At 45.2% G+C, this 27,088-nt stretch overlaps 1 protein-coding gene across 11 annotated transcripts in view; it reads left to right on the plus strand.

Moving 5' to 3' along the window:
* Positions 1–24,520: 24,520 nt before the first annotated feature.
* Positions 24,521–27,088, plus strand: part of LOC109899683 (collagen alpha-1(XIII) chain-like) — a 109,192-nt gene continuing 106,624 nt past the window's right edge. For all 11 annotated transcript variants that reach the window (XM_031835797.1, XM_031835788.1, XM_031835794.1 and 8 more), the window contains exon 1: positions 24,521–25,280. In XM_031835797.1, coding sequence (XP_031691657.1) covers positions 24,984–25,280 — 297 coding nt within the window. In that variant the 5' untranslated portion in view covers positions 24,521–24,983. The remainder of the gene's footprint in view (positions 25,281–27,088) is intronic.

A 27,088-nucleotide genomic window follows, 5' to 3' on the forward strand; every position in this document is an offset into this window, starting at 1 on the left:
AACCCAGCAGCAGGACCGCTACCTCCACCTTTGTGCAAGGAGGAGCAGGAGGAGCACTGCCAGAGCCCTGCAAAATGACCTCCAGCAGGCCACAAATGTGCATGTGTCTGCTCAAACGGTCAGAAACAGAGTCCATGAGGGTGGTATGAGGGCCCGACGTCCACAGGTGGGGGTTGTGCTTACAGCCCAACACCGTGCAGGACGTTTGGCATTTGCCAGAGAACACCAAGATTGGCAAATTCGCCACTGGCGCCCTGTGCTCTTCACAGATGAAAGCAGGTTCACACTGAGCACATGTGACAGACGTGACAGTCTGGAGACGCCGTGGAGAACGTTCTGCTGCCTGCAACATCCTCCAGCATGACCGGTTTGGTGGTGGGTCAGTCATGGTGTGGGGTGGCATTTCTTTGGGGGGCCGCACAGCCCTCCATGTGCTTGCCAGAGGTAGCCTGACTGCCATTAGGTACCAAGATGAGATCCTCAGACCCCTTGTGAGACCATATGCTGGTGCGGTTGGCCCTGGGTCCCTCCTAATGCAATACAATGCTAGACCTCATGTGGCTGGAGTATGTCAGCAGTTCCTGCAAGAGGAAGGCATTGATGCTATGGACTGGCCCGCCCGTACCCCAGACCTGAATCCAATTGAGCACATCTGGGACATCATGTCTCGCTCCATCCACCAACGCCACGTTCCACCACAGACTGTCTAGGAGTTGGCGGATGCTTTAGTCCAGGTCTGGGAGGAGATCCCTCAGGAGACCATCCGCCACCTCATCGGGAGCATGCCCAGGCGTTGTAGGGAGGTCGTACAGGCATGTGGAGGCCACACACACTACTGAGCCTCATTTTGACTTGTTTTAAGGACATTACATCAAAGTTGGATCAGCCTGTAGTGTGGTTTTCCACTTTAATTTTGTGTGTGACTCCAAATCCCGACCTCCATGGGTTGATAAATTTGATTTCCATTTATAATTTTTGTGTGATTTTGTTGTCAGCACATTCAACTATGTAAAGAAAAAAGTATTTAATAAGAATATTTCATTCATTCAGATCTAGGATGTGCTATTTTAGTGTTCCCTTTATTTTTTTGAGCAGTGTATATTTTCTCATCAGTCTGCACACACCTGAGTTGCTGTCATTGTTGGGTGTTGTGTGTGGATTGATGAAGAAGGTTTTTTATTTGGTCCGTTTTGGAGTGGGGCTGGGGGGGGGGTCAAATGTAATTCATTTGCTTTGTTGTTAAATATTTATGTAACCGTTACTGAGAATGTTATTGTAGTTGAAGTGGTCTGTTGGTTTATTCTGTAGGTTGGACTACTTATAACATTATCCCTGCCTGATTTAAAGCTTTTGAAAAAGCTAACATAACTGAAGGTGACTGATGGGAGCAATAATAAATATTCTATGTTGCAAAAAAATTAAATACCTTATTTACATATTCCGAACCTTTGCTATGAGACTGGAAATTGAGCTCGGGTGCATCCTGTTTCCATTGATCATCCTTAAGATGACTCTACAACTTGATTAGAGTCCACCTGTAGTAAATTAAATTGATTGGACATGATTTGGAAAGCCACACACCTGTCTATATAAGGTCCCACATTTGACAGTGCATGTCAGAGGAAGAAACAAGCAATGAGGTCGAAGGAATTGGCCGTGGAGCTCTGAGACAGTATTGTGTCAAGGCACAGATTTCGGGAATGGTACCAAAAAATGTCTGCAGCATTGAAGGTCCCCAAGAACACAGTGGCCCCCACCATAGAAGTTTGGAACCACCACGACTCTTCCTAGAGTTGGGCGCCCAGCCAAACTGAGCAATCAGGGAAGAAGGGCCTTGGTCAGGGAGGTGACCAAGAACCCGATGGCCATTCTGAATGAGCTCCAGAGTTCCTCTGTGGAGAAAGGAGAACCTTCCAGAGGGACGACCATCTCTGCAGCATTCTACCAATCAGGCCTTTATGGTAGAATGGCCAGACGGAAGCTACTCCTCAGTAAAAGGTGTCATGTCTGGAGGAAACCAGGCACCATCACTACAGTGAAGCATGGTGGTGGCAGCAGCATCATACTGTGGGGATGTTTTTTAGCGGAAGGGACTGGGAGACTAGTCAGTATCGACGGAAGATTAATGGAGCAAAGTACAGAGAGATCCTTGATGAAAACCTTCTCCAGTGCGCTTAGCTCCAGTCTGAGGTCCTAAGGTTCACCTTCCAACAGGACAACAACCCTAAGCACACAGCCAAGACAATGTAGGAGTGGCTATGGGACAAGTCTTTGAATATCCTTGCGTGGCCCAGCCAGAGCCCGGACTTGAACCCGATCTAACATCTCTGGAGAGACCTGAAAATACCTGTGCAGCGACGCTCCCCATCCAACCTGACAGAGCTTGAGAGGATATGCAGAGAAGAATGAGAGAAATTCCCGAAATACAGGTGTGCCAAGCTTATAGTGTCATACCCAAGAAGACTCGAGACTGTAATCACTGCCAAATGTTCTTCAACAAAGTACTGAGTAAAGGGTCTGAATACTTATGTAAATGTGATATTTCCGGGGCGTTTTTTAATTAGAAATTTGCAAAAATAAATAAAAACCTGTTATTGCTTTGTCATTATAGGGTATTGAGTGTAGATTGATGAGGGGAAAAACAATTTAATCCATTTTAGAATAAGGCTGTAATGTAACAAAATGTGGAAAAAGTTGAGGGGTCAGAATACTTTCAAGTGCACTGTATACCATAAATCAGTTTTTTACCTTTAACTTTGCTGTCACGCCCTGGTCTTAGTATTTTGTGTTTTCTTTATTATTTTGGTCAGGCCAGGGTGTGACATGGGTTTATTATGTGGTGTGTTGTGTCTTGTTTTTTTTGTAGGTATTGGGATTGTGAATTAGTAGGGTTATCTAGAAAAGTCTATGGTTGCCTGAAGTGGTTCTCAATCAGAGGCAGGTGTTTATCGTTGTCTCTGATTGGGAACCATATTTAGGCAGCCATATTCTTTGAGTGTTTCGTGGGTGATTGTTCCTGTCCCTGTTTTAGTTTGCACCAGATAAGGCTGTTTAGGTTTTCACGTCTTGTTTTGTATTGTTCGTTTTCATCTTCATTAAAGATGTAAACAAATAACCACGCTGCATTTTGGTCCTTTTCTCCTTCACCGCAAGAAAACCGTAACAGAATCACCCACCACAACAGGACCAAGCGGCATGGTGACAGGCAGCGGCAACAGGAGCAGCGAAATCCGGATTTCTGGACATGGGAGGAGATATTGGACGGTAAAGGACCCTGGGCACAGCCTGGAGAATATCGCCGCCCCAAAGAAGAACTGGAAGCGGGGAAAGCGGAGAGGCGCTGGTATGAGGAGGCAGCACGGCGACGCGGATGGAAGCCCGAGAGTCAGCCCCAAAAATGTATTGGGGGGGGGCTCACAGGGAGTATGGCTACGCCAGGTAGGAGACCTGCGCAAACTTCCTGTGCTTAAAGGGGGGCTAGAGACACCGGGCAGGCACCGTGTTATGCTGTGGAGCGCACGGTGTCCCCAGTGCGGGTGCATAGCCCGGTGCGGTACATACCAGCTCCGCGTATCGGCCGGGCTAGAGTAAGCATCGAGCCAAGTGTCATGAAGCCGGCTCTACGCATCTGGTCACCAGTACGTCTCCTTGGGCCGGCTTACATGGCACCAGCCTTGCGCTCAGTGTCTCCGGTTCGCCTGCATAGCCCAGTGCTGGCTATTCCACCTCGCCGCACTGGCAGGGCGACCGGGAGTATTCAACCAGGTAAGGTTGGGCAGGCTTGGTGCTCAAGAGCTCCAGTGCGCCTGCACGGTCCGGTCTATCCAGTACCACCTCCACGCACCAGCCCTCCGGTGGCAGCTCCCCGCACCAGGCTTCCTGTGCGTGTCCTCGGCCCAGTACCACCAGTGCCAGTACCCCCCATCAGGCCTACAGCGCGCCTCGCCTGTCCAGCGCTGCCAGAGCCTTCCTCCTCTACAGCGCTGTCGGAGTCTCCTGCCTGTCCAGCGCAGTCGGAGCCTTCCTCCTTTACAGCGCTGCCGGAGTCTCCTGCCTGTTCTGCGCTGCCGGAGTCTCCCGCTTGTTTAGCGCTCTCAGAGCCTTCCTCCTCTACTGCGCTGCCGAAGTCTCCCGCCTGTTCAGCGCTGCCAGAGCTGCCAGTCTGCATGGAGCAGCCAGAGCTGCCAGTCTGCATGGAGCAGCCAGAGCTGCCAGTCTGCATGGAGCAGCCAGAGCTGCCAGTCTGCATGGAGCAGCCAGAGCTGCCAGTCTGCATGGAGCAGCCAGACCTGCCAGTCTGCATGGAGCAGCCAGAGCGGCCAGTCTGCATGGAGCAGCTAGAGCTGCCAGTCTGCATGGAGCAGCCAGAGCCGCCAGTCAGCATGGAGCAGCCAGAGCAGCCAGAGCCGCCAGTCAGCCAGGATCCGCCAGTCAGCCAGGATCCACCAGTCAGCCAGGATCTTCCAGATCAGCCAGTCAGCCAGGATCCGCCATTCAGCCAGGATCCGCCAGTCAGCCAGGATCTGCCGGAACCGCCAGTCAGCCAGGATCTGCCAGAACCGCCAGCCAGCCAGGATCTGCCAGAGCCAACTACCTGCCTGAGCTTCCTCTCAGTACCGAGATTCCTCTCAGTACCGAGCTTCCTCTCAGTCCCGAGCTGCCCCTCATTCCCGAGCTGCCCCTCAGTCCAGTGGGGTCCTTGGTGAGGGTTACTAGGCCAAGGTCGGCGGCGAGGGTCGCCAATCAAAGGACGCGATACAAGGGGACTAAGACTTTGTTGGAGTGGGGTCCACGTCCCGCGCCGGAGCCGCCACCGTGGACAGACGCCAACCCGGACCCTCCCCTATGGGTTTTGGTGTGCGGCCAGGAGTCCGCACCTTGGGGGGGGGGGGTTCTGTCACGCCCTGGTCTTAGTATTTTGTGTTTTCTTTATTATTTTGGTCAGGCCAGGGTGTGACATGGGTTTATTATGTGGTGTGTTTTGTCTTGTTTTTTTTGTAGGTATTGGGATTGTGAATTAGTAGGGTTATCTAGAAAAGTCTATGGTTGCCTGAAGTGGTTCTCAATCAGAGGCAGGTGTTTATCGTTGTCTCTGATTGGGAACCATATTTAGGCAGCCATATTCTTTGAGTGTTTCGTGGGTGATTGTTCCTGTCTCTGTGTTAGTTTGCACCAGATAAGGCTGTTTAGGTTGTCACGGTTCTTGTTTTGTATTGTTCGTTTTCATCTTCATTAAAGATGTATACAAATAACCACGCTGCATTTTGGTCCTTTTCTCCTTCACCGCAAGAAAACCGTAACATTTGCAAATTTGTGTCAATGTTTTTTTCAGTGAAAACTGTGAGAATCCCCTAAAACCCAGAAAGAGAAATTATACCAAACCACTTCCCCATATCTTCTGAATATGTATTTTTAAAGTGTTTTTGTGGTGAACTATTTGGCAAATTGATTTTTAATGCTCAGCAATGGGACCCAGGTGAAGCTAAGGTGAGAGCCATGGGTTCAATTATGTGGTGGGACACCGAGACACGTTTAGACTAAAAAAATAGAATGAAAAGAATTGCTGTGGAAATCGATAATGTACTGTATCAAATGCAACTAAGCTAATAAGCTGGGTAATTCAATGACACACTTTGAAAGAAAATAAATGATAAGCAGAGAGTTCAATTTAAGTACTCTGCACAATCCAAACGATTTTCCTCCACCGACTCTCTTGTTTTTCTTTCTTCATTAAAGAGACCGTCACTCCACATCTGTGCTGGAACGACTCACTGCCTTCGAAAACCTCAGCGTAGCCGTTTCTAATTTGTCATTCCTTACACGTTTTTTAAACTTCACCAGCAGGCTCAAAGAGAATAGGGGGTAAGGAGGGTGGATTGGGCGTGGGATGGAGGATGACCCAAGGCAGTAATAAGCATCCAGTGCATGTCTTCATACTTGTTGGACTCCTCAGTAAGAAGGTTGCAGAGAGACATGTCCAGATGTTTATTGGTTTATCCCTCTGCTCACTGCTATGCCTTTTCAGACACAAACAAGTGGTCTTATTGCGTATGTTAGTGTTTGAATTCACCTATATTAGTCAAACCAGGGGCGGCAGGGTAGCCTAGTGGTTAGAGCGTTGGACTAGTAACCGGAAGGTTGCAAGTTCAAACCCCCGAGCTGACAAGGTACAAATCTGTCGTTCTGCCCCTGAACAGGCAGTTAACCCACTGTTCCTAGGCCGTCATTGAAAATAAGAATTTGTTCTTAACTGACTTGCCTAGTAAAATAAAGGTTAAAAAAAAAAAAAAAAAAAAAAAAAATAAACAATGGGGCATGTGGCAATTGAATAACATTAAATGTAACATGTTTGTTAAATGTTTTAGTTGACGCTAATCACTTGCTGTTCACCCACATTTGAAGTCCTAACACACACATGTGAAGGCTACAAACAGTTATCTAAAATCCTACAAGTCCCATTCCATTACCAGTGCAATTCAAGCCCTTGCCCATTGGCAATGTAAATAAAGTACATATACTGTAGGTGATGAAAAGCCATACCCAGACTTAGGGGTGAGCTGTGTAGAGTCAGTGAAGACATGTGCCTGGGTTTAAAGTTCCTGGCTGAGATACCCAGGGTCTGGCAGGTGCCTTTCCTCATCCCTCAGAGGATGTCTAGGTTGCAAGCGCTCGCTCTCCCAAAACTAAACGTCCTGACCATAAGTATACCAAGGGCCTATAATTTATTTGACATGGATGTCAGCAATACTATAATATCCAAAAAGAAAATTACATTGAGGGTGGAGTGCTGGACTAATTCTAGAAGTGTGAGAAAACCGCATGGACCGCCAGAAGGCTTGACGTGCGGGCTACATTCACCAGGCACAGAAATCTACCTCACCTCCTGTTTTGTTAAATGTAATGTCAAAATGTAGATTGACGCCTAAACAGACATACCCAAAAGTCATTATTTATCATGAGCTGGCCATAGACATTATATATTACCTATTAAAGCTTATATTTCCACCTTTCTGGTACAAATAGTTATAGATTGCTGAGGTGTTGTCACTTTTGAGGACATAAGCTCAAGTACACAGTACAAATATGTGACCGACCAGCTTGATTCGGTCTTATGTAGCAACATTTTAAATTGTGTTTTTTACATTGGATAAAAGTAGAGACTCAGATCTAGAAAATTGTATATCATAGACTACAGTTGAAGAACAATGGGAAAGTATTTCTGCTTTGAAAGTTGATAAACTCATATCCTCACTTTTGAGAAAATGGCCTTTGAATGTTTTGGTACCTACTGGAGAGCTCTTCTTTGTCTACACTCATTCAACATTGTTCACACTCTCTTAAGCTTTATCCCCACCCATCTTTTTAAGGGTTGATCTGAGCATTCTGTCCTAACAACACCAGCTTGCTAGCTACTTCCAGACACAAATGAGAGAGCAGCTCACTGACCATTTTACTCGCTCTAGCAGAGCTGGTTAGGCTGTTTTTATGTTATCCAGAGCGTTGGTGACTGCAACTGTGCTGCTGGCAACAATTTACGCTTTTTTTAACCAACATTTACTGCCCCCGGCCATATTCAACGGGTGTTGAGCATTCGTAAATTCGTCAGTTATTCTGCACTCTGGCACACTGACGAGAGAGCTCTAAAATCAGAGTAGACAGCCAGAGTGAATTTACCAACTTTTACTAATGTTAGCTAGCTAGCTTACAGTACAGTACACTAGCTAGCTTACAGTACACTTTAACTTGAAATGAAAAATACTTTCTGTCAAAATTTGAAATGTGTAATATCTGAAAATGTAGTTAGCTAGACTATCTTATCCGTATACATCGAATGGACACTTCTCCCTCTCTCTCACGGGTGCCATGGTTGCCCTTACTTAGTTTGAAGATGTAATCCGGAGACAGGTGCTCTTTAGGTATCATACTGTAATTCCATTGATTTCAAAACTCGGTCCTCCAGAAAGTGGAGAGCAACACTTATGCAGTTCTACTAATCGCGTTAGACAGGATTACCTACACATACTGACCAGCTCAAATAGACAGAAGTGAGCTACATGGCAGACCAATCCGAACTCATCTCTCAGCATGTCCGGCCCACTCATTATCTCAGCCAATCAAAACCTCTCCTGTGATGTTGTGACACACAACATACGCTTAGTTTCCTGAAACGAGTCACATATGATATAAGTATGAGCCAGTCAGAGTCAGGCAGGTACAGAACGGCAGGCAGGCTCGGGGTCAGGGCAGGCGGAATGGTCAGAACCGGGAAAACTGGGAAACAAACACCTGAGAAACAGGAAAACGGGAAAGCACGCTGGTAAGACCTGACAAGACGAACTGGCAACAGACAAACAGAGAACACAGGTATAAATGCTCAGGGGATAATGGGGAAGATCGGCGACACCTGGAGGGGAGTGGAGACAAGCACAAAGACAGGTGAAACCGATCAGGGTGTGATGTCGGTAGCCTGACCGCACTGTATCTGCGAGCGTAGGTGCCAACCCCAGAATGGGCACAGATTCAGAATGGGGGGAGGATTTGTACAGATTTTTAAAAAAAATGTGCATGAAAATCTGTCGCCAGTTGGATGGAAACCTAGCTTGTGAAGTCAAATTCACTGTCTGTGAATTCATAGAGATATTCCACTGTGAAATTTAGATTGTTATTTACAAACTCAAAAGACAATATATAGGTACACAAATGACATACATTTATTTTAACTCTTAGTTTATGATAGCATTTACCAGTGTAGCAGGTGTACTAAACCATAAAGGCATTAAAGTTCTTAAAGAAACCATTTGCATAATGTATTAAAATGACAATTAAACAGGTAAAGAGGTATGCTTAGATAACCTATGCAGAAAAATATACATGTTCTTTTTAGGAATTGGCCTTCCATCTCAAATGTATCTTGTCCGTCAATGACAAACAAACAGTTTTTTGTTTCAAATGTACTAATTATTTTAGATTACTTTGATAAAGTTGGCTATAAATCGATAAAACCACTCTCTCCTGCTGCGCTAGAAACTAAGGATTGCAGGCATTGTCACGCCCTGACCTTAGAGAGCTTTTTATGTCTCTATTTTGGTTTGGTCTGGGTGTGATTTGGGTGGGCATTCTATGTTCAGTTTCCTTGTTTTGGCCGGGTATGGTTCTCAATCAGGGACAGCTGTCTATCGTTGTCTCTGATTGGGAACCATACTTAGGTAGCCTTTTCCCACCTGTGTTTTGTGGGTAGTTGTTTTCTGTTTAGTGTTCTGCACCTGACAGGACTGTTTCGGTTTTGTTTTCTCACGTTGTTATTTTGTTCTAGTGTTCAGTGTCAATAAAAATCATGAACACTTACCACTCTGCGCTTTGGTCCGATCCTTCTTCATCAGACTGCCGTGACAGGCATGTACTTTATCAATGGCTGTGATGTAGCATTCGGACAGGATTTGATGGACAGTTGGAAGACATCATAGCTTAAAGTGGTGTCAGATTTCACAGCCTGAATCACACAGGCTGAAAACATATACTACTGAGTCTGTGAAATCTAGGGCTATCGCTGAATGCAAGCCATTTGTAAAGAGAGAGAGAGAGAGCGAGGCCAGCTCTATCTCATTGGAGTCCATGTAGGGTCGAACAGGTCATTGAATGAGTGCAGCCCCGTGACTGTCCCACCATGTAATAATGCAGAGGTTGTTAATTCTGATATAAAAAAAGCCACAGCTGTTTGATAATGTGGTAAAACCAAATCAAATCAAATCAAATTGATTTATATAGCCCTTCGTACATCAGCTGATATCTCAAAGTGCTGTACAGAAACCCAGCCTAAAACCCCAAACAGCAAGCAATGCAGGTGTAGAAGCACGGTGGCTAGGAAAAACTCCCTAGAAAGGCCAATACCTAGGAAGAAACCTAGAGAGGAACCAGGCTATGTGGGGTGGCCAGTCCTCTTCTGGCTGTGCCGGGTGGAGATTATAACATAACATGGCCAAGATGTTCAAATGTTCATAAATGACCAGCATGGTCGAATAATAATAAGGCAGAACAGTTGAAACTGGAGCAGCAGCACAGTCAGGTGGAAGTTGAAACTGGAGCAGCAGCATGGCCAGGTGGACTGGGGACAGCAAGGAGTCATCATGTCAGGTAGTCCTGGGGCATGGTCCTAGGGCTCAGGTCAGTTGAAACTGGAACAGCAGCATGGCCAGGTGGACTGGGGACAGCAAGGAGTTATCATGTCAGGTAGTCCTGGGGCATGGTCCTATAGGGCTCAGGTCCTCCGAGAGAGAGAAAGAAAGAGAGAAGGAGAGAATTAGAGAACGCACACTTAGATTCACACAGGACACCGAATAGGACTGGAGAAGTACACCAGATATAACAAACTGACCCCAGCCCCCCGACACATAAACTACTGCAGCATAAATACTGGAGGCTGAGACAGGAGGGGTCAGGAGACACTGTGGCCCCATCCGAGGACACCCCTGGACAGGGCCAAACAGGAAGGATATAACCCCACCCACTTTGCCAAAGCACAGCCCCCACACCACTAGAGGGATATCTTCAACCACCAACTTACCATCCTGAGACAAGGCTGAGTATAGCCCACAAAGATCTCCGCCACGGCACAACCCAAGGGGAGGGCGCCAACCCAGACAGGATGACCACAACAGTGAATCAACCCACTCAGGTGACGCACCCCCTCCAGGGACGGCATGAGAGAGCCCCAGCAAGCCAGTGACTCAGTCCCTGTAATAGGGTTAGAGGCAGAGAATCCCAGTGGAAAGAGGGGAACCGGCCAGGCAGAGACAGCAAGGGCGGTTCGTTGCTCCAGAGCCTTTCCGTTCACCTTCCCACTCCTGGGCCAGACTACACTCAATCATATGACCCACTGAAGAGATGAGTCTTCAGTAAAGACTTAAAGGTTGAGACCGAGTTTGCGTCTCTGACATGGGTAGGCAGACCGTTCCATAAAAATGGAGCTCTATAGGAGAAAGCCCTGCCTCCAGCTGTTTGCTTAGAAATTCTAGGGCCAATTAGGAGGCCTGCATCTTGTGACCGTAGCGTACGTGTAGGTATGTACGGCAGGACCAAATCAGAGAGATAGGTAGGAGCAAGCCCATGTAATGCTTTGTAGGTTAGCAGTAAAACCTTGAAATCAGCCCTTGCTTTGACAGGAAGCCAGTGTAGAGAGGCTAGCACTGGAGTAATATGATCAAATTTTTGGGTTCTAGTCAGGATTCTAGCAGCCGTATTTAGCACTAACTGAAGTTTATTTAGTGCTTTATCCGGGTAGCCGGAAAATAGAGCATTGCACTAGTCTAACCTAGAAGTGACAAAAGCATGGATTAATTTTTCTGCATAATTTTTGGACAGAAAGTTTCTGATTTTTGCAATGTTACATAGATGGAAAAAAGCTGTCCTCGAAATGGTCTTGATATGTTCTTCAAAAGAGAGATCAGGGTCCAGAGTAACGCCGAGGTCCTTTACAGTTTTATTTGAGACGACTGTACAACCATTAAGATTAATTGTCAGATTCAACAGAAGATCTCTTTGTTTCTTGGGACCTAGAACAAGCATCTCTGTTTTGTCCGAGTTTAATAGTAGAAAGTTTGCAGCCATCCACTTCCTTATGTCTGAAACACATGCTTCTAGCGAGGGCAATTTTGGGGCTTCACCATGTTTCATTGAAATGTACAGCTGTGTGTCATCTGCATAGCAGTGAAAGTTTACATTATGTTTTCGAATAACATCCCCAAGAGGTAAAATATATAGTGAAAACAATAGTGGTCCTAAAACGGAACCTTGAGGAACACCGAAATTTACAGTTGATTTGTCAGAGGACAAACCATTCACAGAGACAAACTGATATCTTTCCGACAGATAAGATCTAAACCAGGCCAGAACATGTCCGTGTAGACCAATTTGGGTTTCCAATCTCTCCAAAAGAATGTGGTGATCGCTGCGCAACAGCCTTCTCTAAAATTTTTGAGAGGAATGGAAGATTCGATATAGGCCGATAGTTTTTTATATTTTCTGGGTCAAGGTTTGGCTTTTTCAAGAGAGGCTTTATTACTGCCGCTTTTAGTGAGTTTGGTACACATCCAGTGGTTAGAGAGCCGTTTATTATGTTCAACATAGGAGGGCCAAGCACAGGAAGCAGCTCTTTCAGTAGTTTAGTTGGAATAGGGTCCAGTATGCAGCTTGAAGGTTTAGAGGCCATGATTATTTTCATCATTGTGTCAAGAGATATAGTACTAAAACACTTGAGCGTCTCTCTTGATCCTAGGTCCTGGCAGAGTTGTGCAGACTCAGGACAACTGAGGTTTGGAGGAATACGCAGGTTTAAAGAGGAGTCCGTAATTTGCTTTCTAATAATCATAATCTTTTCCTCAAAGAAGTTCATGAATTTATCACTGCTAAAGTGAAAGTCATCCTCTCTTGGGGAATGCTGCTTTTTAGTTAGCTTTGCGACAGTATCAAAAAGGAATTTCGGATTGTTCTTATTTTCCTCAATTAAGTTAGAAAAATAGGATGATCGAGCAGCAGTAAGGGCTCTACGGTACTGCACGGTACCGTCCTTCCAAGCTAGTCGGAAGACTTCCAGTTTGGTGTGGCGCCATTTCCGTTCCAATTTTCTGGAAGCTTGCTATAAACCACAAGGAAATAAACTACTTTTAAGCTCTCTGGAAGGTGTACTGAGTTCAGGCAAGCTTTGAATTTGTTTTATATGATTGTATGATTTATATGATTGTCCTCCTTGCATTGTCCTCCTTGCATTAAGAGTATGCACACATTTTGTTCTCTTTTGTATTTAAGCATGCACGGTGGTCCAATCACAGATGTGGAGAAGTGATGTGTTCTCTCTCTGGTTCTTAATGGAGTTGCATGCTGCTATGGACAGGTCCTCACTAGCTAACAGGACAAGGTCCTTCTCCGGACACACCGGAAGACGATTTTTAATAATTAGCCTTACATGGAACCAAACCGGCTGCGCGGTTATTTGGTCCCCCTACACCAAACGCAATCATGACATGCAGGTTAAAATATCAAAACAAACTCTAAAACCAATGACATTAATTTGGGGACACGTCGAAAAGCATTAAACATTTATGGCAATTTAGCTAGTTAGCTTGCACTTGCTAGCTAATTTGTACTATTTAGCTAGCTTGCTGTTGCTAGCTAATTTGTCCTGGGATATAAACATTAGGTTGTTATTTGACCTGAAATGCACAAAGTCCTCTACTCTGACAATTAATCCACACATAAAAACGGTCAACCGAATCATTTCTAGTCATCTCTCCTCCTTCCAGCATCACACGAGAGGGGCAACAGTGATGGTTCAAGATGGATCACAGCAATTGTCCCCGCATCACAGGAAAGGCCTTGCCTAATTCTCAACGAGAGAACAGCGCAAGAGTGATGTCCCCTCTTTCAACCTGGCTTGGTTCTATGTTGTTCGACATCTGAACTTTTCCGCTATGAATATGTCAACGTGGTAGACTGTTAGACAGGCCATTAGGTTTTTCAGGTTGTGGATCATGAACAGACCCATGGTTTCTCCTTATAGAGTAATATACACCATGGGACATAATTCCTTAACAGTGACTTATAAAGTCCAGAGACTTTCCTCAATGTACTCACATGCCAAACAAATGTGGGTCTGTAGTCAATCTAACCCAATTAGTCTTGTCATAGGTAAGGCTTTTTAACAGCCAAACACACACAAGCATTATATAACTACATACTAACAATACCCCCTGATGTGGAAGGAAAAGAAGTTGGTCAGCTAAACAAAGCACTGCCTCAGTGCCTCCACAGCAGGACGACTGTCCCAAAATAGTGTTTTTCACTGTAAAGGCTGTCGTGGGTTGAATAAGGTGAAGAGGACCAAAGTGCAGCGTGGTACGTATTCATAATCATTTTAATAAAGATGAATACTGAACAAAAACAACAAACCGACAAACGAGCAGTTCTGTAAGGTGCAACAAAAACACTAAACAGAAAATAACTACCCACAACCCATAGTGGGAAAACAGGCTGCCTAAGTATGGTTCTCAATCAGAGACAACGATTGCCAGCTGCCTCTGATTGGGAACCATACCAGGCCAAACACATAGAAATAGAAAACATAGAACATAAAACATAGAATGCCCACCCCAACTCAAGCCCTGACCAAACTAAAATAGAGACATAAAAAAGGAACTAAGGTCAGGAAGTGACATTCACAAATGTCTACAGTTGGGCACAACGTGACTGTAATCAATGGTCTGATTTCTCTCTTTTTTAGCAAGGCTTTGACCATTTATAGTACAATATTTACACATGTATCTGCTCTGGAGATACACAGTAGAGTAGTGTGGGGGTAGATAACTGACAACAGACAACACATGGAAAACACATCCACCTCCACTCATGTCAAACCTGCAGAGCCCCTGCATAGTAATGAAGTATTAACTATAGTTAAACCTGCTTGCACTGTATCCTGCTACTGGTATGACCTCAATAACGCTTTGTGTGATCTGAAGGAGCTGTATCTTGCTACTGGTGTTAAACGGATTCCCTTCAATGTGGGTACAACGTGTGTGTGTGTGCGTGTGTGTGTGTGTGTGTGTGTGTGTGTGTGTGTGTGTGTGTGTGTGTGTGTGTGTGTGTGTGTGTGTGTGTGTGTGTGTGTGTGTGTGTGTGTGTGTGTGTGTGTGTGTGTGTGTGTGTGTGTGTTGTGTGACAGAGAGAGCGAGAGGAAGAGAGGAATAATGTAGTTGCACATTTGCTCAAGCATGCATTTACAATGCACACATATAGTATAGTACCTAACCAGTCAACAAACATGAGTGATACGTTGAAATATATATATATTACGTGGGTGCAGCAGCTCACTTCACAAATACTTGTTCATCCCACAAGAGAGGTCACCCTTGCCTCTCTCAAATATACATTAGCTAATTTCTGAAGGGAGCTGGTGCCTCCTCATGCTCCTAGGGCATTCAAGATAACATCCCTTCAGAAACGTTTCAGAGTGCTGTTGTAAACATCAGATAAGTATAGACAAGTATTTATCTGATGGCAAGCATGGCTAATTCCAGATGCCGTGTTCAGAAGACACACCAGATTAAATGATTTTCAGTTATCCCTCAAGGAGATGTCAGCTCCAGTCAGGTAACGTTCGTAACACTGGACTGACTCATGTTAAAACTACAACATTCATATAGTGATGCATCATAACGCTGCGTTTGGGATTGATCAGGTGTGAAAACATGCAATACTACTGTCCATACTTCATGGTGCACTGTGTACGCCTGAAGCAGTATCACCATTCTAGGTTAACTGAATATTTCTCTGAGGATGAGAGGCAGAGAGCAATAAATATCAAATCAAACGCTTTACTCTAATTTAGTACTGTATGTATACATCACTCCGTTAGATTTATTTTACAACCCAGTGTTTAAATTCACTCTGTCATCATTCTTAAACACTAATTGATACACTTTGTGTCACAGCTGGGATGCTGGTAGGATGTTCTGGTACCAATGTACTCATTTAATTGGATCTAATCTTATGATTGCAATAAATGTGTATTTAGGGTTTTTAGATTCCTGAATCACAAAGCCATCTGGCCATTTCAATGTTGTAATTACAAGGGTTTACAGCAGCATGGGTTCATTACATGCTCTGGATGGACCTAAGTCACTTAGTAATAAACCCTGGTATAGGGTTGTAGCACTGTCAAATGTGGTTGACAGTGGAGGGGACATCTTTTGATCCGGCTTCAAGTCAGGAAACTCTCTATTAGCTTTTATAAACTTTCTGTGGTGCCGTGGAAATCTGACCATTATCGAAACCACCCGTGTGGTTTTGTAAAAGCAATTAGACAGTCACTGGTTGGAGTCATCCATCTTGATTCAGGTGGCCGACGAGATTCATCTGTGCTCAAAGCCACAGTGATAGTTGAGTGGTAGTTGCTACAGACAGTTGCTACAGCGCAACAGCAAACAAATGCTCCCATTATTAAAACTGACGTGCCCTGCAATTGAAAGGATTAATCAATATCCAGTAGATATAATTAGAGAACGCAATATTTAGGATGATATCTTCCTAAATTTAAACCTGTATCACAAAAGAGTGGAAACATATGGTTTTACTTTTGAAAGACTGCTTACCTAGTAAACAGGCACTCTGGTGAAGCCTTCAATGTGTTGTGGCATTAATCAAGATACTCTTGCTGCAGTATGTTCGCTAAGGGCTGGATTCACATTACTCAAAGCCAGTGGAATGTCGTTAGTAAAGATTGAAAAAAAGTAAGGGACCTAGACAGCTGCCCTGGGGAATTGCTGATTCTTCATGGATTATGTTGCATAGGCTTCCATTAAATAACACCCTCTGTGTTCTGTTAGACAGGTAAGTCTTTACCACATTATAGCAGGGGGTGTAAAGCCATAACACATACATTTGTCCAGCAGCAGACTATGATCGATAATGTCAAAAGCCGCACTGAAGTCTAACAAAACCGCCCCCACAATATTTGTATAATTTGTGTATGTGCTGTGCTTGTTGAATATCCTTCCCAATAAGCGTGCTGAAAGTCTGTTGTCAATTTGTTTACTGTAAAATAGCATTGTATCTGGTCAAACACAATTTTTTCAAAAATATTACCAAGGGTTGGTAACGGGCTGATTTGTCGGGTATTTGAGCCAGTAAAGGGGGCTTTACTATTCTTAGTTTCTTCTTCTTTTTAGTCAGTTTAATCAAATGATTTCACAATTTGCAATACATTTGCCAATCAGTTGTGCAACCAGACTTATTTGCCATTCCTTTTGCCTCTTCCCTCTCAAACATAAGAATGTTCAATTCATCATCAATCCAAGGGGATTTAACAGTTTTTACAGTCATTTTCTTAATGGGTGCATGCTTCTTAGTAACTGGAATAAGCAATTTCATAAATGTGTTTAAGTGCAGCATCTGTTTGCTCCTCATTACACACCAAGGACTAACAAATATTCTTTACATCAACAACATAGGAATCACTACAAATCATATTGTATGACCTCTTATACACTATATTAGGTCCTGTCATGGGATTCCTCCTGGGAAGGAGAGGCAGACCAAAATGCAGCGTGGTTATAACTCATGGTTCTTTAATAATGAAACTATACATGAATAAACTACAAAACAAGAAACGTGAAAACTCTAAACAGTCCCGTGTGGTACAAACACTGACACAGGAGACAACCACCCACAAATCCCAACACAAAACAGGCTACCTAAATATGGTTCCCAATCAGAGACAATGACTAACACCTGCCTCTGATTGAGAAACATATCAGGCCCAAACACAGAAACAGACAAACAAGACATGCAACATAGAATGCCCACTCAGATCACACCCTGACCAAACAAAACATAGAAACATACAAAGCAAACTAAGGTCAGGGTGTGACAGTACCCCCCCCCCCCCCAAGGTGCGGACTCTGGAAAACCCGCAAAACCTGAACCTATTGGGGAGGGTCTGGGTGGGCATCTGTCCGCGGTGGCGGCTCTGGTGCTGGACGTGGCCCCCACTTCACCATAGTCTAAGTCCGCCTCATTGTCCGCTTCCGTGGCCTCCTAACCATGGCGACCCTTCTAAATGACCCCACTGGACTGAGGGGCAGCTCGGGACAGAGGGGCAGCTCGGGACAGAGGGGCAGCTCGGGACAAAGGGGCAGCTCGGGACAGAGGGGCAGCTCCGTACTGGCTGGCGACTCTGGCAGATCCTGGCTGACTGGCGGCTCTGGCAGATCCTGGCTGAATGGCGGCTCTGGCAGATCCTGGTTGACTGGCGGCTCTGGCAGATCCTGGCTGACTGGCGGCTCCTGGCAGACTGGCGGCACTGGCGTCTCCTTGCAGACTAGCGGCACTGGCGTCTCCTTGCAGACTGGCGGCTCTGGCGGCTCCTTGCAGACTGGCGGCTCTGATGGCGCTGGGCAGACGGGTAGCTCAGGCGGCGCTGGGCAGACTGGAGACTCCGGCAGCACTGGAGAGGATGGAAGCTCTGGCAGCGCTGGACAGGCGGGAGACTCCGGCAGTGCTGGACAGGCGGGAGACTCCGGGCAGCGCTGGACAGGCGGGAGACTCCAGCGGCGCTGGAGAGGAGGAAGGCTCTGGCAGCGCTGGAGAGACGAGGCGCACTGTAGGCCTGGTGCGTGGTGCCGGCACTGGTGGTACTGGGCCAAGGACACGCACCTCAGGGCGAGTGCGGGGAGCTGCCACCGGAGGGCTGATGCGTGGAGGTGGTACTGGATAGACCGGACCGTGCAGGCGCACTGGAGCTCTTGAGCACCGAGCCTGCCCAACCTTACCTGGTTGAATGCTCCCGGTCGCCCTGGCAGTGCGGCGAGGTGGAATAGCCCGCACTGGGCTATGCAGGCGAACCGGGGACACCATGCGCAAAGGCTGGTGCCATGTAAGCCGGTCCAAGGAGACGCACTGGAGACCAGATGCGTAGAGCCAGCTTCATGGCACTTGGCTCGATGCCCACTCTAGCCCGGCCGATACGCGGAGCTGGTATGTACCGCACCGGGCTATGCACCCGCACTGGGGACACCGTGCGCTCCACAGCATAACACGGTGCCTGCCCGTTCTCTCTCGTCCTCCGGTAAGCACAGGAAGTTGGCGCAGGTCTCCTACCTGGCTTCGCCATACTTCCTGTGTGCCTCCCCCAATACATTTTTGGGGTTAACTCTCGGGCTTCCATCCACGCCGCCGTGCTGCCTCCTCATACCAGCGCCTCCCCGCCTTCCCCGCCTCCAGCTCTTCTTTGGGGCGGCGATATTCTCCTGGCTGTGCCCAGGGTCCTTTTCCGTCCAACTCTTCCTCCCATGTCCAGTCCTCCTTGCGCTGCTCCTGCTGCCGTTGCCTGTCACCACGCCGCTTGGTCCTGTTTTGGTGGGTGGTTCTGTCACGTGCTTCCTCCTGGGAAGGAGAGGCAGACCAAAATGCAGCGAGTTTATAACTCATGGTTCTTTAATAGTGAAACTATACATGAATAAACTACAAAACAAGAAACGTGACAACCCGAAACAGTCCCGTGTGGTACAAACACTGACACAGGAGACAACCATCCACAAATCCCAACACAAAACAGGCTACCTAAATATGGTTCCCAATCAGAGACAATGACTAACACCTGCCTCTGATTGAGAACCATATCAGGCCCAAACACAGAAACAGACAAACAAGACATCCAACATAGAATGCCCACTCAGATCACACCCTGACCAAACAAAACATAGAAACATACAAAGCAAACTATGGTCAGGGTGTGACAGGTCCAGCCTTTGGAACTTGAGTTTTCCTAGATATGGCTACTATATTGTGATCACTACATCCGATGGACCTGGATGCTGCTTTCAAAGATGCGTTAGTAAAGATGTGATCAATAAATATTGATGATTTCCTTCCTGTGCTGTTTGTAACTACCCTGGTAGGTTGACTGATAACCTGAACCAGGTTGCAGGAACTGGTTACAGTTTGAAGCTTTTTCTTGAGTGGACAGCTTTATTGAAAGCCATATGGGCTATTTTGAGCACTTTTCTTCTGGGATGATGACTTGTTTTCATTGCTTTACTGGGAAGCTTAGCAGAAGTAGATATGCTCATGTAATTTATGTTAGTGCAGGGTGAGCTGCACACAGTTCACTTCCAACTAGGGCACACCACCTCAGTGCTAACAGCATACATCTGGTTCAAAGGCACATGATTACTGCATACAATCCCTGTAGGATAAGCAGAAGCATTCAGGGCAGTTAGAGGGACATACATTAGGTTACTTACATTGTGTCTACCAAAACCCCTGGTATAATGTACATTTGCTGAAGCATTATGACAACACAGCTTCACAATGGTAGTGATTAACTGAGCTGGGCTTGGGTCATTAAGTCGTTGTCTCAACGCAGCCTTAAGATGCTGTGAAAAGTGATTTGGGTGGATCCCATCCTCCTTATACGACATGTTTTGTTTCCAAAAGGTATCAAAATTGTCCACAAAAGTTACACCCATTGAGCTGCAATAATCACGTAGCCAGTTGTGAAGAGAAAGAATCCTGCTAAAGCGTTCAATGCCACAATTCAGAGAGGGCACAGGGCCAGATATGATGGGTCTTTTATTAGTGTCTAGCAGAGAGTCAATTAGCTCTTTGAAATCCAGTTTCAACTGTTCAGAGCTACCTTTCATAATGTCATTAAAACCCACATGGTCTACGATAGACTTGATATTCATGTCCTGACGTAGTGCATTCGGGAGCAGCTTAGTAATGCCATGTTGTACCAGGAATGGTCACATTCCTTACCATGGAGCCCCCAAAATCATGGCTGGTGAGAAGGACAAGGAAATCCACCCACTCCCACGCTTCACAGGATTCAGAGAACCTTTTATGGATGGGCGAGAGGCAGGATAACTTGAGCTCGTTGCACCTGGCGCCTTGTGAAGGCCTCTGACAGATGGAGAAGCCGGGACGAAGGTTGCCGACATCGACTTCGAAATCGTAGGAGTAGGCACTGCTGCCACAGACACAGGTACCCTCACCGACGAAGATGCAGGAAGATCAGGCTCCAGGACAGAGAAAGGATTTGTTGTTTGTATTCGCTCCGGGCCTCTCGTTATGTGTGTAGATTGCTTTGCGGGAGGCCAGTGTCTTCGCCTTCCACGGCTCGTGACATGCGACCATCATTGATTATCTTGCTCCTCTTGCTGTGCTCCTTTGACTCTGCTATCAGATGGGGAAGCTCCAGGCAACAACGGCCAGTCGGATAACGACAAACAACAATGCCGGAGATGCATCCAACAAGCGTGAACGCCGTCCAGTCACTGGCGTAGAAAAGGTAAACATTCCACTCTGCGTTTTCCAGTTTCTTCCGGACACGTCGCAAATAAAATTTAGGAATCCATGTTATTCAATTATTGCAACCACACTGCTCGCGCGCCAATGAGCGTCTGCGACACCAAGGGCTAAAATAGAACTCATTCCTATTTCTGACGCAGATCGTGCTGAAAGTCCTGCCTCTCCCATCTCCTCTTTGGTTTATAGAAGCAGGTACCCACGTGCCATCTCCTCATTGGTTATACCCACGTGGGTGACTGAAAGACAAACTGTTTTGCCGGTAGTTGTGGTAATACACTGAATGTTTAGATGCGATCACCATATAAGTTAAACAATGAAAAAGTCTGGAAGGAGGAGAGATGACTAGAAACGATTCGGTTGGCCGTTTTATGTGTGAATTAATTGTCGGAATAGAGGTCCTTGTGCATTTCAGGTAAAATAACAACTCAATGTTTATATCCCAGGACAAATTAGCTAGCAACAGAAAGCTAGCTAAATAGGACAAACTAACGTTAGCTAGCAAGGGCAAGCTAACTAGCCATACTTGTTTAATGATTTTCGACCTGTCCCCAAATTAACGTCATTGGTTCAGAGTTTGTTTTTATATTTTAACCTGGGTTGGGGGGGGGGGGGGGGGGTTATCCGTGTTACGTAGGCTGGCGACCTGCGTGATCAAGGGAGTCACCCCAAGCCTATAATCCTCTGCAAGCAAACCGTTTGGGAACTTTAAGTGATCCGGTTTGTTCCGAAACAAAGCGTAGTAGAAACAGCTCCTACAGTGCTGGAACCGTTCATTTATTTCTCCAGACAAAAAGGACTCCATTGCAAAACTCATCTGGGACTAACTTCATTAGCTTGATGGCTAGCAGCTTAGCGGCTCTGTCAAGCAGGCTTCAACCTGTCTGTTATACGGGATTCCTGGACAAGAAATAGCGGTCCTAGCGGTTAAAAGATAACATGTCAAGGAATCCACGCAAAAAAAGTTAGATATTTATATTTAATGTTTTAGTCAAAAATAACAAGCCAAGTGTTTCCAGCATACAGTGTTCAGCTGCTGATGACGTCACAAGGGAGAGCCAACTGCCAAAGCACTCTTCATGAGAGTTGGACTTAAGGTTTTAGCCCTTAGGATGAGTCTGAGTTGTATTTCACAGTTAGTTTTTCACTAAATAATTGTACATTTTCAGTTAATAAAATGGACAATTATTTATTTTAGATGATGGGTGTACTTTTGCTTGTATGCATTGTATGCGTTGTATGCTTACTGTGACCCTGATATTGGCTACACTAGCCCAGCTACTTCCCACACCTTTGCGGGACCACAATGCTTGATGAGCTGGAGCAAAGATACTGTGTTCCGGTGTTGTTGCCATTCAGATGGTTATCAATATTAGTCAATTATTGTGTAGGATGCTATCCTACTTGAAATAAAATCAAGAGAGGGAAAAATGGACCTTGTTAGCTAGCACCGGCGATACCATGAATACAGTGAAAGAGCCAAGTCGCTGTCTGGCTTCATAACGTCCAAACTCTTGTTGTGTTTCAATGGTAAATCTCGTCGCTAGCTGTATTCCAAAATAGTTTTGTATAGGCTATACTATATATGGTATAGTGTGGCCATACTATACCTTGAATAGTGTGGGTATAGCCACACCTGTAACTACAAGTATAATTGTCTAAAATGTTTTGGTTAAATCCACTTCAGCTAGTGTTGCAATCTGTAGCTTGTGTTGATGGTGTTGGAATGCCTCTTCATTTTAATCAAACATAGGGCTAGGCATAAGCTATGCATTGGTCAACAAAATCACTATTCAGTAACCATATAGGCATATTCCCTACTCTTCGATGTTATAAGAAACTGACTAGTCATCAGTGGTGTAAAGTACTTAAGTAACAATACTTTAATGTACTACTTAAGTCGTTTTTTGGGTATATTTACTTTACTTTTTAATTCCTAAAGAAAATAATGTACTTTTTACTCCATAGATTTTCCCTGACACTCAAAAGTACTCGTTACATTTTGACAGGAATATGGTTCAATTCATACATTATGAAGAGAACATCCCTGGTCGTCCCTACTGCATCTGATCTGGCAGACTCACTAAACAGAGAACATCCCTGGTCGTCCCTACTGCATCTGATCTGGCAGACTCACTAAACAGAGAACATCCCTGGTCGTCCCTACTGCATCTGATCTGGCAGACTCACTAAACAGAGAACATCCCTGGTCGTCCCTACTGCATCTGATCTGGCAGACTCACTAAACAGAGAACATCCCTGGTCGTCCCTACTGCATCTGATCTGGCAGACTCACTAAACAGAGAACATCCCTGGTCGTCCCTACTGCATCTGATCTGGCAGACTCACTAAACAGAGAACATCCCTGGTCGTCCCTACTGCATCTGATCTGGCAGACTCACTAAACAGAGAACATCCCTGGTCGTCCCTACTGCATCTGATCTGGCAGACTCACTAAACAGAGAACATCCCTGGTCGTCCCTACTGCATCTGATCTGGCAGACTCACTAAACAGAGAACATCCCTGGTCGTCCCTACTGCATCTGATCTGGCAGACTCACTAAACAGAGAACATCCCTGGTCGTCCCTACTGCATCTGATCTGGCAGACTCACTAAACAGAGAACATCCCTGGTCGTCCCTACTGCATCTGATCTGGCAGACTCACTAAACAGAGAACATCCCTGGTCGTCCCTACTGCATCTGATCTGGCAGACTCACTAAACAGAGAACATCCCTGGTCGTCCCTACTGCATCTGATCTGGCAGACTCACTAAACAGAGAACATCCCTGGTCGTCCCTACTGCATCTGATCTGGCAGACTCACTAAACAGAGAACATCCCTGGTCGTCCCTACTGCATCTGATCTGGCAGACTCACTAAACAGAGAACATCCCTGGTCGTCCCTACTGCATCTGATCTGGCAGACTCACTAAACAGAGAACATCCCTGGTCGTCCCTACTGCATCTGATCTGGCAGACTCACTAAACAGAGAACATCCCTGGTCGTCCCTACTGCATCTGATCTGGCAGACTCACTAAACAGAGAACATCCCTGGTCGTCCCTACTGCATCTGATCTGGCAGACTCACTAAACAGAGAACATCCCTGGTCGTCCCTACTGCATCTGATCTGGCAGACTCACTAAACAGAGAACATCCCTGGTCGTCCCTACTGCATCTGATCTGGCAGACTCACTAAACAGAGAACATCCCTGGTCGTCCCTACTGCATCTGATCTGGCAGACTCACTAAACACAAATGCTTTGTTTGTAAATTATGTCTGAGTGTTGGAGCGTGCCCCTGGCTATCTGTCAATAAAAATAACAAGAAAATGGTGATGTCTGGTTTGCTTAATATAAGGAATTTGAAACGATTTATACTTTTACTTTTGATACTTAAGTATATTTGAGCAATTCCATTTACTTTTGATACTTAAATGTATTTAAAACAGTATTTTACTGGGTGACTTTAACTTTTACTTGAGTCATTTTCACTTCGGTTAGCAAGGGGTTACCATGTTCCCTTTCTCATCTCAACTGTGCTCACCTAAAAATATCCTCCGCTGGTCCTGGATCAAAGGGGGCAGCAACACCGACGTGAATCCCGCCCCGCGATTTAGCCTAATAGGAGGAGCATGTAAGCAACTCTACAGTGGAGCAGAAGGCCCATGGTAACCACTTCAGCACAGAGGCGAGTGAGTGAGTGAGTGGGTAGGGTTTCAGCTGTTCAGCGAATGCTCTCTGGTGATCTCGCAGTGATAGTAGTCTAGAGCCTGTCGTCTAGGACACTGCAGGACCGCTTTGAAGAGCTCATCAAATGGCAAAGCTGAACCACACGGCAACTGAATAGAGCTCCCTTTCAAATAGGAAATTACTTGTTGATTTATCAAAATCTACAGAATGCCTCACATGACTTTGATGTAGACACTCACCTGAAGATAGTAAGGTGGTTGGAGAAGAAGACAGTTAGTTGCAACTTGCCCGAGGCAACCCCCCCCCCCCCCCTCCCCCCTGTCAAAAGTTAGGTCGTAAGGATTTCTATACCTTACGATTCGCTTTTCATCTTTCTCCCGATGAATATTGGAATTTCGTAGTGGATAAAAATCGAATAGACACTTACAACAAAAATGGAAGAAGATCAAAAGTGGGGAGTTGTTGATAAAAGTGTGCGGATGACTTGCAGTGACCACCGTTGCAAAAAGCGCTTTTGGACGAATTGGAAAGATTTGTCCGGTATAACTGTCTGCATCGCATTATCTTTATTGTCTCTTGGATTTTGCGTTCTCGTTTACCTGAGTACATCGGAGCTGAAGTCCAGGATACTAAACCTGGAAAAACAGAGAGATACGCAGCTCTCCTCGTGGATCACACTCGAGCAGGTGGAACCCGTTGTCTTTGGACGAATAGATCAGATTCTGGAAGAGGTAAGGGTTACGGACAAATTATTCCATACGAAACACGGATTTATCCATATTATCACTTTTTGTTCAAGTGATACATTGCAAGTAGGCTTACTGTGTTGTTCAAATGATAATAGGTTATGGGAATTTCTTCTTTTTAAATACACACCTGTGGGGAAACATAAGCTATTTAAAATGTATAGCCTATTTAATCATTCCGTTGGCTACGCTAATGAAAATATTGACTAGGCTACTTAAAAAATGTATAATATCTATTTGGTTTACATGTCTTATTTTAAAGGGCATGGATAGGATGTGTAGCCTACCCCGCATATCGATGTCTCTCACTCATTCCACAAGTGGTTGAAGCAGCGACAGTTCCGATTGGTATTAGACCAGCTGCTCGTGTTAACATGCACGAGAATATAATATCCAAAATTCAAATAGGTTTGTTTATAATAGCCTACGTTTCAATTAAGAATGTAGTGCAATATATATATTTTATATTTTATTTAATCACATGCACACAAGCACTCTCACCTTAATATATTTATTTTAACTTTTTGGATTGTATGTATTGTTTGGTGTTGCTTATTGCACTGTTTGAGCTAGAAACACAAGCAATTCGCTGCACCTGCGATAACATCTGCAAATCTGTGTAGGCGACCAAAAAACTTAGATTTTATTGTATTTGTAGATTCCATGGATAAAAACACGTATGGGCTGTGCGCGTCACGTCCATAGCACGCTGGCTTTAGTTCAAAGTCTATTTTTATCCCTACATGTAAACCGAATGGCAGGATAATTTTCGTCCGTCTTTGTGGCATCGTCATGGTTTAGATAACATGACTGTGAATGACCCTGGGATCAAATCTGTTGTTTTAAAATATGCTTTCCCCCCCCCTCTGTTTACTTTAGGCTGCCTTTGTTGCATAACCCCGCCAGCCCTCCACTTTTACTCGGGACATCATTGTAAATGCACTTATTGTAGGGACAGCAGTGCATCTCAAAGTGGTGCGTCAGAAGACTCCCTTTTCACTGCAATCATGGTCGCCACCCTATTTTTTTTTAGGATGCACATGAATGTGTTCTTATACAAAATGTACACAGGCTTATCTTTTGTTCATCTCAGAATTCAATAATGCAATCTGTGTTGTTTCTTGACCTGTTATTATCAGGATATTAGCAGACTTGACATTATGCATGTCTCAAATAGCTAGGAATCTTATACCTTTGATACCTTCCTTGTCCTTATTGCAGTTGTTGAATATCTGCTATTGAGCATGGAGCTAGTGGGGTCCTATAAACAAGCTTACTCCAGTCTTGCTGGAGGTATTGTGATTCACCCCTTTGTTTAGACTTGTTTTTAAATATATGTGGCCATTATTAATATGACGCAACAGCAGATGTGGCCGCTTGGAGCCGACTGCCTTCGCGTGTTTCTGTCAAGAACCTCCAACACGTTCTATTAATTTACTGCAAGTTGGAATCCTCTCTGGAAAATGTAAAGCTGCAGAGGCCTAAGTTGTTTCCCACTGTTCACATTCTGATTTTGAGGAAATATCTTATATGTTTGTTGGATAATGTTTGTGGTTCATGTTGTTGTACTCTAAACTTTGTTGACTGAATATATATTTTCTGCTCTCCATCTCTCTATTCCTCTGAAAAAGCACAGTACCTGTACACTAACTACAAAAATGTGTAAAGTATTCTCCCACCTGGATAACGACCAGAAGAAAATACAGTACAGAGTGCTGATGCCCTTGAATCTCAGCAGTCACATGTGACACGAAAAGCTGCTGAAACCACACCAAGGGTCCGGTTGACAACCA

The sequence above is a fragment of the Oncorhynchus kisutch genome, linkage group LG11, assembly GCF_002021735.2.
Source record: "Oncorhynchus kisutch isolate 150728-3 linkage group LG11, Okis_V2, whole genome shotgun sequence".
Classification (NCBI taxonomy): domain Eukaryota; kingdom Metazoa; phylum Chordata; class Actinopteri; order Salmoniformes; family Salmonidae; genus Oncorhynchus; species Oncorhynchus kisutch.